The sequence below is a fragment of the Micromys minutus genome (assembly GCF_963924665.1).
Source record: "Micromys minutus genome assembly, chromosome: 29".
Classification (NCBI taxonomy): domain Eukaryota; kingdom Metazoa; phylum Chordata; class Mammalia; order Rodentia; family Muridae; genus Micromys; species Micromys minutus.
Window position 1 is genome coordinate 29901378 of NC_137964.1, and position 17088 is coordinate 29918465.

At 48.2% G+C, this 17088-nt stretch overlaps 1 protein-coding gene across 1 annotated transcript in view; it reads left to right on the plus strand.

The window, feature by feature from the left end:
- Positions 1 to 829: 829 nt before the first annotated feature.
- The window catches only part of FBXW8 (F-box and WD repeat domain containing 8), an 84519-nt gene continuing 68260 nt past the window's right edge, over positions 830 to 17088 (plus strand). The window contains exons 1-2 of the mRNA XM_080941220.1: positions 830 to 1179; positions 12412 to 12516. Coding sequence (XP_080797346.1) covers positions 868 to 1179; positions 12412 to 12516 — 417 coding nt within the window. The 5' untranslated portion in view covers positions 830 to 867. The remainder of the gene's footprint in view (positions 1180 to 12411; positions 12517 to 17088) is intronic.

The window sequence follows — 17088 nt, forward strand, 5'->3', positions numbered from 1 at the left end:
CACAGTGACTGTAGTTCTGATCAGTTAAGCAGTCTTGCAGAAGGTTCAGTGGGAGGTGGGGGTTCTTTCCAGAAAGTTCCTTCACAGATCCTTTCCCCCTGTACTGCCTTTGGACTTGTAGTCCTTCTGTAAATCTCTGCTGATTTTCCATGGCTGTTTTTTTTTCTTCTGTTTATCAGCTAATAGCTTAAATGACATTTCCTTGGAGAGGCCTTCATGACCACCCTTAATTGGCTCCTCTGTCTGCCAATCACTTTGTTATCTGACCTTATTTCTTATTTTTCTATATAATCTTTCCTGCGGATTCAGACATGTACATTAAAAAAAAAAAAAAAACCTCTGTTTTATTTGAATGTGAATTTTTAAGAAGGCAGAGATGTTGTTTATTTGGGTGTAGTGTGTGTAGATTTGAATGCTTACTTCAGGTTGGGCTGGCTCCACAAAAAGAGTGCTTGCTGCCCGGCCTGATGACTTGAGTTCGACCCCTGAGACTCACTTGGTGGAAGGCAAGAATTCACTCCTCCAAGTTGTTCTCTGAACGAGACAGACAGACAGACAAACAGACACACACACGCGCGCGCAAACTAAATAGATAAAATGCAATAAACCGCACTTCATTAAAAATGCTACCTTTGCAATATGTATATAGTAGCCTTTTAAAACCAAGTTTGCTGGACGAAGGAAAAGTGCTTCCTCGGTACAAAGGTGGCAAAAACCAGGGATGGGGTAATGGAGGGGCGTGGCTGCCCGGAACCTAAGAGCCGCGGTCCCGGAAGTCTCCGGCCGACTACGGACACTTCCGGCGGATGGACAGTCCGTCCACAGCTGGCAGCCCCAGAGTGACGCGTAGACTCGGGAGCGGCAAGCATGGAAGCCCATAACCTAGAAGAGTTCCGCCGGCTCTGGCTGGAGGAGTTGGCGCAGTCCCAGGCGCTCAGGCGACGGCGGCGGCTCGAGGCTGGGGAGCGGCGGCCGCGGAGGTCCGAGGCAGGAGCGCGCGGCGAGCCGGCCTCGGGGTACCTGGCGCTGGCCCAGGGTCTGCTGGAGGGCGCCGGCAGACCCCCGGCGCCCAGGCTTGGCCGGACCGACAGGAAGGATGCGACCAGCCGTTCGCGCTCACCCCCGGACCGCGAAGCCAAGGAGCCCGAACCGTTGGTGGACCAGCTCATCCGTGACTTGGTGAGTGACCAGGGCAAGATGGCTTTCCCTGTGGCCCACCCTATGGAGTGGCGGACGCGGGCACAGTTGCGACCCTCCACGCCCAGGGAATCCCTGGAAGCAATGATTCTCTTCTGGCAGCTTTGCCTATAAACATTTTGGGGTGTGTCAGTAGGTGTGTCCGTGCTCTTGGGCTTGCAAGAGGGTAGAGGAACGCTCGCAAACATCAATGCTCAGGATACTCTCCCCACCCCACCAAAGAGAATCCACCCAGAAAGGACTGCGGGTGAGTTTGAGAAATCTGCTCTAGAAACATTCTTAAGCTTGTAAGAAAGGCTGACTTTGTAGAGGAAGGTCAAGAAAATGCAGAGGATGGAATGTTCATTTTTCTCTGTATTCTTTGATTTTTCTTAATGTAACGTATTATAAAAACAAAACAAACAACAGCAAAAAAAAAAAAAAAACAAACAAACCCACAACCATAAATCAGAAGAAACTAAAGGATTACAGCGAAGAAGAATTCATTGGTCAGTATTTTTAGGAGGCTCTTAGCCTTTGGAGGGTATGGGTCCCTCAGAGAATCAGGAAGCTCTTTCTCCAGCCTCATTTACCAAGGCAGGATAATCAAATCAAGAACCTCTGACACGGATCCATGGCTTACAGGTTAAGAGTTAGGTCAGAACAGAAGGCTTTAATGGTTTCACTCAAACCAGGTTCAAAGACAATTCCTACAGTTCAGTAGGGGATACTTTTCTGTTAAGTCAAAGTTGTTTAGAGAAGTAATGGGGTAGACCTGGAGAGATGGCTCAGTAGTTAGGAGCGCAACATGTACTTCTGGAGTTGGGTTTCTAGTACCCATGTCAGGTGGCTCACGACCTCCTGTAATTTCGATTTCAGGATATTTAATGTCTCTGGCTTCCATGGGCACTTGTACACATGAGTAACCCCCTACTCTGGACACACATAGACACATAATTTTTTAAAATATGGTTAATATTATGCAGTGGAAAGCTTTATTTAAATGACACCACTAGCTTATATTTTGAGTTTTAAGGCCATCTTTCTTTTAAACAAGTAAGTGTCTGGTGCTCTGCCTTGATTCTGAAAATGGCCATAATGTGAGGCAGATGACTATTTCCTTTTACATATGAAGGGACTCCAAGACAGTTCTTTTTGTTTGTTTTGCAATTTTCTTAGGATTACCCAACTGGGAAATTCCAGGGATTGAATTTGGATTCCTGTGTTTCAACTTCACCAGGTGAAGCTTGAGTTTCCTCCTCCCCCCCTCCCTTAACCCCCCAGGCCTTAGTGCTGTGTAGGTTCCTGAATCCTCTTAGACCTGCTCACCAGCAGCTTAGGGAAGTAGCTCCACATATGATGACTGAGAACCTGCAGGGGTTTAGATACTGTCAGCTAAGTAGCCTCTGTTGGACCCTGTGCTGGCTGGTTTTGCGTCAACTTGATACAAGCTAGTTTTACCGGAAAGGAGGGAGCCTCTACTGAGGAAATGTAGCTGTAGGATTGTGCTATAGGCAAACCTGTAGGGCATTTTCTTAATTAGGGATTGGTGGGAGAGGCAATGGTGCATTGTGGGTAGAAACACCTGTGGCTTGGTAGTCCTGGCTTCCATAAGGAACCAGGCTGAGGAAGCCAGTAACCAGCACCTCTCCATGGTCTCTGCAGTAGCTCCTGCCCTCAGGTTCCTGTCCTAACTTCCTGCAATGATGGACCATTGCAGGAATAATGTGGAAGTACAAGCCAAATAAACCCTTTTCACTCCTCAACTTGTTTAGAGTCATGGTGTTTATCACAATTAAAAACCTTGACTAAGATAGACCCTAAATCCTATACACAAGACTTTCTGGGCCTCACACTCAGGCAGCATCCCAAAATCAGAAAGTGTCCTAAAGTGGAAGGCGTCATGGAGGAAGATCCAGGGCATACCAGAATCTTAAGTTCCGTATGGACTTGGCAAAAGCCGTCCCTGTGTCCTGTCCCAGGGTTGACTGATAGTAGGCACCTCTGCCAGCTCAGAAGCACCACATTACGTACTTGTTAAGGTTTCTTTAGAGCAGCGGCCCACTCTCCAATTAATGACACCTATACAAATAAAGAGGCAGTAAGTCTTTATGTGCTCAGGTGACTGGAGTTATGGAGGCTGAGCCACCCAACATGGGTGTTTGGAATAGAACGTGGGACCCTTGGATGAGCAGACTCTGCTCTTAACTATCAGTCTTGCTGTGTAGCTTAGACTGGCATCAGATTCTCGCTTTCTTTGCTCTCTCTCTCTTTTCAGTGTGTGTGTGTGTGTGTGTGAGAGAGAGAGAGAGAGAGAGAGACAGAGACAGAGACCTGTAGATGTCTGTGTGTTCAGCTTGCATGTGGCAATCAGAGGACAGCCCCAGATGTTGACGTATAGGCACCTCCACATTTTATTTGACCAGGAGCACTGTCAAAAAGCTCAAGCTAGCTGTCCTTTGAACTTCTAGAGATCTGTTTCTTCTCTCTTCTCACCTTCTGTGGGATCTCAGGCATATGTCTTCACCCTTGGCTTTTTACAAGGGTGCTGGGGGGCGAGATCTAAACTGAGGTCCTTACACTTGTAAGATCCTAGAGTTACAGACAACTGGGAGCCACCATGTGGTTGCTGGTAATTGAACTTGGGACCTCTGGAAGAGCAGCTAGTGATCTTAACTGTTGAGCCATCTCTCCAGCCCTGGCCTGGAGCTTTTTCTTTTCTTACCTCCACCTCCTGAGTGCTGTGATTACAGTGCTAGCTTGGTGCTGGCTGTCCAGTGCTTCATGGACAGTATCTTCATCATCCCAACAAGCCTCTCCTCTGGCCATTTTCTGCTGTCCTAGTAGCTTGGTTTTTAAGGGACTGTAAACTCATCTTGCATCTTCAGTCTAAGAGATGGCAGTAATGTTTATTGAAAATCCTCAAATCCCTGTGGCAGTCAATGTGAGCCCCACAGCACATGGAGGTCAAAGGGCAACTGAGCAGGTGTTGGGGCCTTGGCTAGTTCATCAGGAACTTTGTTCCATGTCTTACCAGACAGCTTTGTGATGATTTGTTTTGTAGTGGTAACCAGAATTAGGTACTAAACATGGTGGGTAGTGTAGGGTGTTCTTTCCAACTGTTCAGTTTTCTTAAAGTTTATACATGATCTGAATAAAACCATTCTATGTTCCAGCATGGTCACAGGCAAAGCACACATTACTTCAAGGAGGTTTTACTTTCTTTTTTATTTTAAAACAACAACAAATAGGGTATCTTAGTTCTGTTGCTGTGAGAAGACACTGTGACCAGGGCAGCTCTTATAAAAAAGCATTTAATTGGTGGCTTACTTATAGTTCTGTAGGTTTAGTCTGTCATCCTGGTGGGAAGCTGACAGGCATGGTGCAGAGCAGTAGCTGAGAGTTTGACATCCTCTTGATCTGCCGGCTGAGAAGTGACTGTGGCTTCTAACCTCCTCCTCTAAGACCACACCTCCTAATCCTTCCCAAACAGTTCTTCTAGCTGGAGAGCACATAATTAAATATGTGACTCTGTGGGGGCCATCCTCATTCAAAGCACCACACAGGTGTCACTATGTAGACCAGGCTGGCTTTTAACTCATATATCTTCCTGCCCTTTCTGGAATCGAAGATGTGGCTGCTATGTTGGAAGAAGTGGGTTTTGAGTGTGTTCTTTCGGTGGAACTGTCTTTTGTGAAAATTGTTTTTGAACATTTTATTAGTCATACTTTGAAATGTGCAGGTCTTAACTGCACAGTGTGCCACCTTCTCGAGTGTATGTGCATGAACACATCTGAAACAGCTGATCCTGGGACTGGGATCGTAGCACCATGCCCTCACTGTGTTCTCATCCACAGGGCCTGACCACTCACTCCGCTTTTGACTCTGCAGTGGCATCAGGCATCTTTACTCTAATCTAGGTCCTTGTGCAGAGCCTTATGGACAAGTTGTCCAATGCCACGATAACTTTGGTTAGATGGTTCAATGGTTTGAGGCATAGTGCTTCCAGGAACAAATGTCTGACCTTTGGGATAGGTACCTGTTTCTCTTGGTTACTTGCTCAGGAGTAGAATCTCGGGGTTGTGAGCATACAGGTAATAGTTACAGCAGTGTACCCCAGAGGCTTCCCGTTTCTACCTGTTGTACCCAATAGAACAAAAGCAACATTGGTTTGAGTGCCAGCACTGCAAGGTAAACTCTAGCTGGCAGGGTCTGATTATTGTGTGTTTCTCCCAGAGTTTCTGAAGCAGGAGTAGCTCCTGGAAAGGGAGGTGGACTCCCCGAGACCCCTGAGCCAAGAGGCTGATGCAACCGAGGTGTGCAAACCTGGGGTTGGCTCTTGTCTCGTAGCTGTGTCACACTAAGACCTCCTGTAGCTCACGTTGCTCTTGAACATGCTACAGCTGAGGGTGAACTGGATTTCTGATTCTTCAGCATATGCCTCCCTCACTGCTCTTAGGCAAGCACTCCTGCAACTGAGCTACATTTCCAGCCCCTGTCATGGTTTTTGGTGCTGTCTCCATTGCAGAATCACTAGTGTGAGGGCAACCAAGAGAAAAGTTGCCGTTCACTGGGCACAGCCGTATCAGAGTATCTTTGGCTCACAGACAAGCACAGCTGAAGTGAAACTGTGAAGCCCTCTGTGCAGCCTTGCCTTCTTACAAGAAGCTTTTAATAGCAGCACTTGGCCAGCTTGCCTCTGGGAGGGGCTGGTGAGTACTCATACGGGCAGTTGGCAGGCTTGGATGGGCCAGTGCAAGGGATGGTAGGCCCTGGTTCGAATCTCAGAGGCAGTAGTTACTGTCTTTCGTGTCCCCCTTCAAAACCAGGTTGTTGTGGACAGCAGTGGCATTTCAGTTATGCTCCTGCGAGCTTCTTCAGTGCAGGGCTCTGACTGCCAGTTGCTTGGTGGAATTTTGTTTATGTGGTTGATCACATCTGACCCACAAAGACGCAGATACCTAACTCAGACTGACCTAAAAGCACCCACTGGCATCTGTTGACCCATGTATTTGGATCCATAGAAGTGTCCAGGAGGTGGTGCTCATTCTGGTGCTGTCACCCAGTCCTGCTTGTCGCTGGTTGTCCCGACGGGAGGTTGTCCCTACTTTCTCTCTTCAGGAGAGGAGGGCTAGCAACTGCAGCCATGGGTTCTGACTGGTCCAGACTGGGTCATCTGAGCAATCTCGAGTCAATTACTGATTGAGATGGCCCAGATCTGTGTCCAGTGCCCACTCCTGTTCATCCAGCAGGCCTGTACCCATTGTTGAGCTAGAGCTGGGGAGTCAGTGGTGGCCAGCCTGGACTCTACACTGGCCTCTCCAGCTTCTTGACTGTTAGAATGGTGTTAGTGGATGCAAACCAGCCCTGGTAGACTCTGGATCTGCTCAACTCATATTCAGACCCCACTGCTGGCTAGCTGTGTCTCCTGGTGTGCTTAACTTACTTGGAGTGACTCCCCTGTCTCTGCTGTTCTCTGCATTCCTGTTAAGGCTCAGTTCAATTCCATCTGCTGTATCAGCTGTAATCCCATCCAAGTCTCTCTTCTAGCTAAAATGTCCTGTTCGTGCTGTTCGTTTGAGAAAGTCGCTCAGTGTGCTCACTTTGGCAGCACGTGTGCTGAGATTGGTGCGATGCAGAGGTTAGCGTGGCCCCGTCAAGGACAACATGCAAACTCTTGGAGCGTCTCATGTCTTTGAAGTAAAGAACGAGAAGGTTGTGTTTTGATTTGGCATCTCTGGTTACTAGTAGATGAGATAGTGACATTTGAAGACTGTTAGAAATGTTGCACTTAAGGAGAAAACATATTTCATTGAGCTGTGTTGTAGACACGTTTCTCATGGCTGAAATGTGAAGCAAAGGGCACACGATTAATTAGAGAAACATTGTAAGACCGAGATGATCACCCCACACCATCCTCTCCATCGTTACTAGAAATCACTGTCCCATGAGCTACAGAGTGTACAGTGCTGGAACTAAGACCCAGGTTTTCTTCTCAATCCAAAAACTGTTCAGCCTTTGTTTTGATTTTATAATCAAAATAAGTATGTTTATATTCTGGGGTGAAATAAAGGAATTAGTATAGTCATTCATGAGCTATCAGGCCTTTGCTTGGGGGCCTTTTTCCAGGATATGTGTGTGTATTTACTAACACAAACTTGCATGTCTTTACTGGAAAGTTCTGCTCTTTTGATTAAAGAGGTGTGGGCTTTGTCCGTCCATCTATCCACCCACTTATTTGTCCATCCATCCTCTCCTCAGTCCACACTATTCATTACGTGGCTTGTTAGCACCAGACATTGTTCTAAGCTCTGGGGACACAGCAGTAAACAAGACAAAGTCTGACCTATTTGAGTAGATACTTGCTGGGCAAGCAAGTGCTTTGGAGATAGAGAAGAAACCCTAGGCAGCGTGGAGAGAGTCTTCAAGGAGAGGGGCTCAGCCTTACCCAGTGCTGCCCTGCAAGGCTTTCTGGAAGACTGAGCTGCTTGCAGAGGACTGGGGGAGGGGCCAGCAGAGATTCTCTGGTGCCAGTGGCTTCATGGTTATGCAAGCTGAGTGGTCACATGGGTCATACCCTGCACTTAGTTTAATGCTTGCAGTTATTCTTTATTTTAAATGATGTGAGTATCTATATGTCAGTCTGTGCACGGTGCCAGCAGAAGCATCGAGTCCCTGCAGCTGGAGTTGGGGGTGTTGTGAGCTATCTGACATGGGTGCTAGGAACCTAGCAGGAGCAGTAACTGCTCTTAACCACTGAGTCACCTCTCCAGCTCCTACAGTTCTTTATTATTATTCCCTTGATTTGCAGCCCCACAGTTGTTAAAGTCCTCTTGTCTTAGGAACCCTAGCTCACTTGTTCTCACACCAAGCTCTACAATGTCTGCAGCAGACACTGATGGTGGGCTGTGCTGTCACTTACCAAACAGTTCACATGCATGGTCTAGCACTTCCTGAGCTGAACCCTCTTCCTGTGAGCGCCTCTTCTGCCTTCTGTTCAGCCTAGGTCCTGAATCTCCAAGCCTAGCTTTGACTCAGCTGGGCTCTGAAAGCAGAGGCTGGCCTGTTTGCCACACAGACTTTCTTCACTGCCGCGCCCAGCCTTCTGGGAATTGATAGCTGCTCTTTCTTCCTCCTTTCCGCGTACCTAGGATGGAAAGACCAGTACTGCACAGTCCCACCATGGGGGTGGATGGCATCTAGTGTCACTGTGGCTTGAGAAATAACCTGGTAGACTGAGAGAAGTCAAAGACTCTCAAAATAGTCTCATGTATTTGGAAAGAGCATCAGATATTTCCTGGGAAATCACCAGCAGGTGAGGAATGAGACTGTACTTCACAGTTTTGAAACCAGTTGTAAATAAATAAACTTCAGGTGTCTCCCAGGCATGGGCAGTGTGCAAGATACTGGGCAGGTTAGCTTCAGTAGGTGGCAGCTGTCTCAGTGGGCAGTCCTCGGCTTGATTGACTTCTTCTGCTGTTCTCCTGCTGGGCTTGGGATTACTTTCGAAGTGAAGAGAGATAAATCAGCTTTTTGTGCACTGCTTAGGAACTTAACCTCTCTTTATAGCAAGAGAAAGGATTCCTAAGCTCTAAATAGCTGACTTACTAATGAGGCCTGGATACCTTGGGGACCATCTCCTGTATTTATTCTGTTTTATATGCAATGACTTATCTCCATAAAAGATTTACCTCTTTCAATATAGAGGCCGTTTCTCATACATTTGCTAATAGCACCTCCCTTCCCCCAGCACTAGGCATGTCCCTGAATTCACAGTGTTTTGCACATGCATTAAGCTGGGTGGTGTGCCTCCTGTAGTGATATCTAGGGCCTTCAGAAGAGCAGAAGTCTGTAGAGGTGGCTCCAGTGTTGCCTCTGTTGGTCTATGGTGCACTTTGGCATTTCTATTTGCTTATGCAGGGAAAGGTATCTCAAGACAGAACAGTGCCTATTTTGAGAGCGTTTGAGACTTTCCACAGTCTTATTTTCTCAAGCCACAAGTGAAACTGGATGCCATCCATTCCTGCAGTGGGACTGTGCAGTGTGAGGGGTTGAGATAAGCTGTGCAGACAGCAGGTCTCTCCATCCCAGGGTTAGCAGAAGCGGCCTTGCAGATCTGTTTAAGTACCATCTCGACAGAGCGCCCGAGTGGCGGTTGCCCCAGAGATATGTGTTGGGAAGTGCATCTTGGAGTCGGGTTCTTCCCCCTGCACTGATTTAGTCTTAGTAATTATAATTGCCCCTCTTCTGCTGAACAGGAGAAGGCAGATTAGGTTTCTAACACGACAGTACAAAGGCTGTCCATTTATGGAGATAGGCTTATAGTAGAACACGAGGACATCAGCCTCTCTGGGGACAGATCTCGTCACAGTTTGTCTCAGCGTTTTTTTGGAGTGAGGCCAATAGACTTTGGGAAAATCCAGTATGCACTGACCTTAGCTGTAACACAGCCCCTTTGTGTGATTCCTTCCTGGAATCTGCCTATGATTTAGGGCCATGGGTCTTAATATGTAACTCATATAAAGCATCCATGAGAAAGATCTGTGATCCTTGCCCATGAAATTTGGGGGACACTAGTTCTAGGAGGTGCCCTGAACATTAAAACAATGCCACATGCGATTTCAGTGTCAGACCGACAGTCACTGAGAGGCAGAGACTGAAAGCCATAAAGCTGCATCCTCACCAGCAAGTGCTTTCTTTGTCTAGAGCTTGAGCTTTGAGAGCCGCACTGTCACCTTTGTCAGCTGACATTCTTACAATGTCCCACTGCCTTTAACACTTCTGTGCTGTTCTTTCCTGAGAACATCCATCTTGTCTTTCTGTCACGGGGTTGTCTAGGTGGCAGCTTGACAGCATCCTTAGTATCAGGTTTTCTTCACACACAAGTGCAGGCAGTGTCTGCACATTCTCTGTGCACCATGGGAGGAATGGCTTTGTGTCATCATAGGACACTCCTGCAGCCGCTAAGTGCTTGGGGGAACTGGAGTGACTGCTCTGTCGCTGCAGCCAGCCCAGCTGCATGGAAGTTAGTGTGTGGGCTCCTGACTGTGGTTGTGTGTGTCAGGAGCTGCCGCTGCCTCCTTTCCCCTCCTGCCATTCCCTAACCAGTGGTGGAACAGGGAAGCTCAGCCTCATGGAAGTAGGGGAGGGGACTGTTTTGAATTGACATTGTTAGTCATTTTAGAGTTTAGAGGCAATCCTAAGAATGGTGATTTAAAAGAAAAAGTTGGCTCTGCAGTGTTGTTTACGTTCTTATAGTTCAGCCTAGAAACAGTGGCTATCTGGAGCACAGAGTCTGTCTGACTGTTGGCACGATGGCCCTAACAGTGCTGGTGGTCACTGCATCCTGGTGGGCTTCATCTTTCTCCCCATGCACCATAGCAAGCAGTTAGGCCCTTTAGAGATGGTGCTGCTGCTTTGGGTGTGTGTGAGTCCTCCACTGAGTGGACTCAGCCTCACTCTCTAGGCCTCTTGTCACTGCTGGGAGTGTTGCTTACAGTGGGGTAAGTTAAGGGGCAGTGAGTCACTAACAGGCAGACTTGAGAGTGATGGGGAGGTCTATACGGAGGAAGAGAAAGGAGCTAGCTCCCAGGTAATGCAGATCTTCAAAAGTGAGACCGTCTTCCATGTTTTGAGCATGGGAAATGGGCCAGTGAAACAGGTATTTGTTGGGAGGCTCAGAGTTATGCCCAGAATAAAAGCAAAAGATGGCATTTCATGTTCCTCTCAAGACCAGTTTTTAGTGTGGGCCACAGCTTGACAGAGCACACCTCACCCTGTCTCATCCTGCCTGCTTAGCCTCACCCTGCTTTAACTTTTGCTGTGTGAGGATAAAGAAACTAACTTCCTCTTTCTTTGCCATGTGGACAGACACAGTAATGTAAAAGAAAAGGCTGGAGGCCATCCAGGGTAGCTTTGAATGAACCTTGCATGTGCCTGCTAAGTCAGAGACCAGAAGTGACTCCCATGGGGGCCTGAGGTGTCTCCAGTTGCATCTGGTTGTCTGTGGTACTCTTCACCGGTGAGTTAAGGTAGTCACTGTAGGCAGGGACCTTTCTTGACATGAGTCCTGCCAACTGTTTTCTTAGGGAGGACTCATGCCTTCCAATTATCCTTGCAGATTTTTTCCTGTTTTTCTGCATGGCCAGCATTCTTCCACTGAATGAACATTCTGTTCCTCCTTTGTCCACAGAGACCTGTCAGCATCCTTTTCTGGGAGAGCCTTTTGACCTATGTGCTTAGCCTGTTTTTGCAGCCAAACGCACCATTTCTGCTAAAGCTCCAGACTCCTTCAGTGCTGAGACTCCTAGATGAGTAACATGACTCTCCAGCATTCTTTACACTCAGTCTTGGGAGGGTTTGACGGCTGCTCATTCCTTAGTACAGTGGAGACTGTTTTCTGAAGTGGCCACCTCACGGTGTGGAAACTTACAGTAAGCAGTGAACTAGCAACTTGCTTCCAGCCTGCAAGTCAGTGGTGATGTCAGCCAGAGCTTATTAAATGTGAGCTTCCTTCCCATGCTTAATTTGTTGGGACAAGGGGTACACTCTGCAGCTGAGAAGCAACACCCCGATGGCTGGCAGGTGGCCCTGGGAGTGGTCATGTCATTTGGCCTTTCTTCAGCCCTCTTAGTTGCTTTTGTACGATGAGATCCGCTCGACCTTATCTTTCAGCTGACCTCTTACCTCATCTCTGGTTGCTTACCCTAGGGCAGGCGAGCTCTTGTTGCTGTGCGTTACTAAACAACACTGAGAGTGGCTTTGTTTGTACTGGCTAGCTCGGGTTAACCAGATGAGCTCCTCGCCAGAGGAGAGGTGGGCCTGCCCTCCAGTCAAGCAGCCTCCACCCTGCTCTTTTGCCCCAAAACATGTCAGTGACCTGGTCGGTTCTTCACCCACCTCCAGTGTTGAGAGGCTTGGTCGGCCTTTGGGAATCAGGCCAGCTTTCTTGGGCACCTGCTGCCTCAGGTTTTTTCCTTAGAAGTCAGGAGGTTTCTGACACACCTTTGCACCCAATCCCAAAGCGTCTGCTTCTCCTGGAACATCGTGGGAAACAGTCACATGGATTTCACAGTGACTGAAAGGAGGGTGATGTGGGGGCAGAGACCCCATTTTTTTAGGGTTCTCCCTGAAATAGCCACAGCTGTGTTTACCAGCAAGAATGTCCAGTGATGGAAAGGCCTAGAAGCACACACTGCTCTCAGCCTCGCCCTAAACAACTTTCTTTCTCCACAGAATGAAATGGATGATGTGCCCTTCTTCGATGTCCATCTGCCTTATGAACTGGCAATCAATATATTTCAGTATCTGAACAGAAGAGAGCTGGGTCTGTGTGCTCAGGTAAGCTCTTGCTCATTCATGTCCCACGGCCCCCAGCTCTGACCAAGTGGGGGAGCCCCACGAGCCGTGGGTCTGCAGAATCACCTAGTTGACAGACGGGACAGCAGCACAGCAGCTTTCTTAAAGGCCGCTCTGAACTCTAGGCTCTTGTTCACATTCCCACTCAGTTCCTGTCTTCTGGTGACCGTCCTCCATACCAAGGCTGACTTATGGCTGACATCCTGGGCTCTGCCTGCAGCGAGCTAGGCTGTGTAAACATATCACATTAGTACAAAGATGTAGCCCTTAAATCAGACTAGTCATTAGGGTGGCAGCTGAGGGTCAACCCAGGGACAGATTGGTGAGGTCATGTTTTAGACAAATAGTCTAACTTACTCTTTAAATAGCAGAACCCCATTCCTAAGGCGACTGAGAAAGGACACACAGTGAGGGAACTGCACAGGAGTGTTGTTCATGTCATGACTCTGAGCGTATGCCTGTGGGGTGGATCATTGGCTAGCTCGGTTATGTGTACGTGTGTTGTGGGAACTCTTTCCCAGGGGAGACATAAGCAAACATCAGGTCACTAATGACAAAGCACGGTCGCACCAAAGTGTTGCCCGGGGAGCCTGAGAGTCTACTGGGCTTCCTTACAGAGCATGGGTGAGGTAGACCTGTAAAGTGTAGGGGACCCCAAAGCACCATGCCCAGAAAGCTTCACCCCGGCATTGATGTGTACCCCAGGTGCATAGATGGGGTCCTCCTTCAGTTGATCTCACAGTTAGTACTCCAGTTCCCTGGAGACTCCCTGTTTGGGCAGAATTACATACTCATGGCTGGGAGGCACGTGGGACCAGGACTCTCCAGTAAGGGTCTACTGACTGTCCCCCCCACTGTCTCTGAGGGAGGTCAGTAGGTCAAATCAGGCCCCTGTTCAGCAGTTGCAGCTGCCCTGATGATGGTGATAGTTGTCAGCTCAGTGGACAGTGCTCTGCAACAGGAGACCATCAAAGTCTGGGGTCAGCAGTGGTCCCTATTTTTGACCAGCCATGCAGTGGGGAGGCTGGGGTTTATGCTCCTAAAATTGCTCTCATCTTTTTGGCCACAAGCATGTGATTAAATTACCTTTTTTCCTTTTCTTTCTTTTTTTTTTTTTTCAGTTGTCACAATCCATATGTCTATTAAATCTGAGTGAGTGCTCAAGGCCTGATCCCTAGTGCCACCACCAGAAAGAGAAACAGAGTTGCATTTGGCTAATGATGTAACTTTAGTGTGAGGCTCTGGGTTTAAATTCATCAGTGTGAAAATAAAAATCATACAGTGGGCATCTGTCAATGGTCAGCATGACTAGCATGGAAGTCAGGGAGTGTGTCACATTTCAGTGGATACAGAACAAGCACTCAGTACACTTCAGCATCCAGCACCCTTGTTCGCAGTAAAAACTGCACAGAAGTATCTGCTTCATCAGTTACTTACAGATGTTGAGCTCCTTGGGTACGTGATCGCAGCAGCGTTGCTTGAGTGGAGATCCCAGCGTGTGTTCTTGCTGCAGTATGTCCATAAGAAATGATGGAGTCAGGGAAACCTTGACACTCGGAATGTGCACGAAGCTCAGGCTCTTGGCTGAATGAAGAATACCTGTGAGGTCGTCTCTCCTGAGAATTTGTTGTTTTCTGGCTCACATGTTAGCTCTGCTCCCAAGAGTGAAGAATGAGGGCAGGGTGAGATCAGCCTGGTGCCAGGAGCCTTGGATCCTGTCTGCCAGCTCTGTCCTGCAGTCGGCACTAGATGCTCTGACTTACCTCCTTCATATCAATGCTCTGCTCTTCCATTATGTGGAGAGCCTGGCCGTAAAAAAAGTATTGTTTTTCTTTCCAAAGAATTTCTCAGGACACGATAGGGTCAGGTGACAGAGGTCCCCTGTGGTTCAGTGAGGCTGCCCTTCAGGAGAGATGGGCTCTGCTGGGCAGTTATCCTGCAGGTGTGAATTACTTAATTTGCAGTACACTGGTCTACATCTCACCAGAACGTGTCCTAGTGTGTCCATTTGGCTCCTGTGTGTACATGTGTGAGTCAGTGTGTGAGTATTTGCACACACACTCCTGTGTGTACATGTGTAGCATGGAAGCTATCCTTATCAGAGCCTCTTCATGGCAGAGATACAGTTGGCTGTGATGGGAAGCTGGGCTTTAAAGGTCTTTACATGAAGACAACCAGGGACAGCCCGTAGTCAGTAGGATTGGCTTGGTTTCTATCATTGTTAAAATAAACTACAAAGTAATAAATATAAGCAGTGTTTTCATGTGTTCTTGTATGTTTGCTTTTGCAGTGGGGAGAAAGTCCTGTTGAATAGGGACCTGCTGCTTTATGGGCTTCTTCTTCTTCTCCTCCTCCTCCTCCTCCTCCTCCTCCTCCTCCTCCTCCTCCTCCTCCTCCTCCCTCCTCCCTCCTCCCTCCTCCCTCCTCCTCCCTCCTCCTCCCTCCTCCTCCTCCTCTTCTTCTTCTCTCTCTCTCTCTCTCTCTCTCTCTCTCTCTCTCTCTCTCTCGCATAATCTTAGGCACCTTGGGATGTTAGTGAAAAGGGACATGTTGTGTGAAATCGGCACCCTGAACTTGTGCTTGTGGAGAGACTGGTTGCTTAGCTCTTTATGCCAAGCTGCTCTTGGATTAACTATAAGGAGGCCTGATGAGAGAAGCCTCATGTCCACCCTCAGCTGAGGCTTTGCCTCCCCCCACATCTCTTCTCTCTGTTTTCTGGGTTGCATGCTTTCAGCACCAAAGTGCTTCCCTTCAGCTGGCACCTGCGCACTGACCCCTGGGCGCAGTATGGGCACTGTTTCTGCTGAGAGGGCTTCATCCAGAAGGTCATGAAAGTGGCAGGACCTTTAGGAAGCATGTTCTCGGCCTGACAGCTCTAACACTTTGCTGTTCATAATTTTGTGTCCATTTTTTTCCATGCCCATGGGAGTCCTAGCATTTTAAAGGGTGATATTTTACCATGTATATTGAGGAAGTTAGCTAATTTTAGAATTACAGAATTGTTTCATTTCTATGAGAAAACTAAGTGCTGTTGTATTGCAACATGAATAATTCCGAAGAGGAATGGTTTCAGGTATTTATTTCTCCCTCCTCTACTCCTGAGACAGGGCTTCTCCCTGGGTGTCCTGGAACTCCCTCTGTAGACCAGACTAGCCTCCAACTCAGAGATCTGCCTGTTTCTGCTTCCTGAGTGGTGGGATTAAAGACATGTGCCACTGTGTCCAATTGAGCATTCTCTTCAGGATTCTGATGTATTCTGTGTGTGAGTGTCCTGGCTGCATACCTTCACACACACCACTTGCATGCTTAGCACCCACTGAGGTCAGAGGTGTCACGGATGGCTGTGAGCCATCATTTGGTTACTGGGAACAGAGACCTGGTCCTCTGCAAGAGCAACAAGTGCTTCCAACTCCTGAGCCACCTCTCTAACCCCCTCCAACATTCTTTTTAAAAATGTGAAAGTAACTTTTTAAAGATTTATTTATTTATTTTATGTGAGTACACTGCAGCTGTCTTCAGACACACCAGAAGAGGGCATCAGGTTCCATTACAGATGGTGGTGAACCACCATGTGGTTGCTGGGAATCAAACTCAGGATCTTAATCTCTGAGCCATCTCTCCAGCCATGAAAGTAATCCTAAGTCCACAGGAAGCTGCAGACAGGCTTGCAGGCAGTGGCGTGTGTCTGTGTCTATCCCTCCCCTGGGTGAGCCCTCATATGCCCAGCGGCAGTAATATCAAGGACACTGACGTTGGTCCTCCGTGGTACCTGCTCAGGTTTCCCTGTATTCCTGGCTCTGTTGTTTCTTATTGTGGGTGTAGATATGAGTGCTCCTCACCACTGTCGTCATACACAGGGCTCACCAAAGGGGTCTCTGTACTCTTCCCGGACACCAACCTCCCCCTGCTTTTTCTCCACCGCATCTGCAGCAGCCCATTGCAGCCCTTGGTCAAATGTTATAGCTGTGTGTCTTAATGTGTAGTTTTAGTGGCAGAATTGCATGTGCAGTAACATCACAGTTTTCAAATAAAGGGCAAGAGGTTGCACGTGGAGATCCAAGGCACGGTGGTACATACCTGTAATCCCAGCACTTGTGAGGCTGAGGCAGGAAGCTCATGGAGGTTGAAGACCAGTCTGGGCTACATACTAAGACTCAAGCCAGTGAAGGGAAGGGAAGATGCAACACTGAACCAGTGAGCAAGAGGCAGACAGGACCAAAACAAGCTAGTAGTTCTGGAGCAGAAGCCAGGGTGTCAGAGCCAAGCTGTCAGCTTTCATGGCATGCAGTGTCATGAGCTGGCCAGACGACGTCCACACCAGGATGCTAAACTTGCATGTTTACAGTGCAGCTCGGATCTGTCTGCACATCACCAAGCAAGGCTGAGCAGACGCGCACCACGACACCACAGGCGCCAATCCCAACCGGTCTGGTGGCAGGAGCCACTTCTAGTCCCTGGTTTCTGTGGCTGTCTTTACACAGAGGCTTAGAGAAAGGTGGAGCCACTCCAGGAGAGTTCTGAGCTGAAGGAAACAGAATCAGTGGGCTGAGTGGT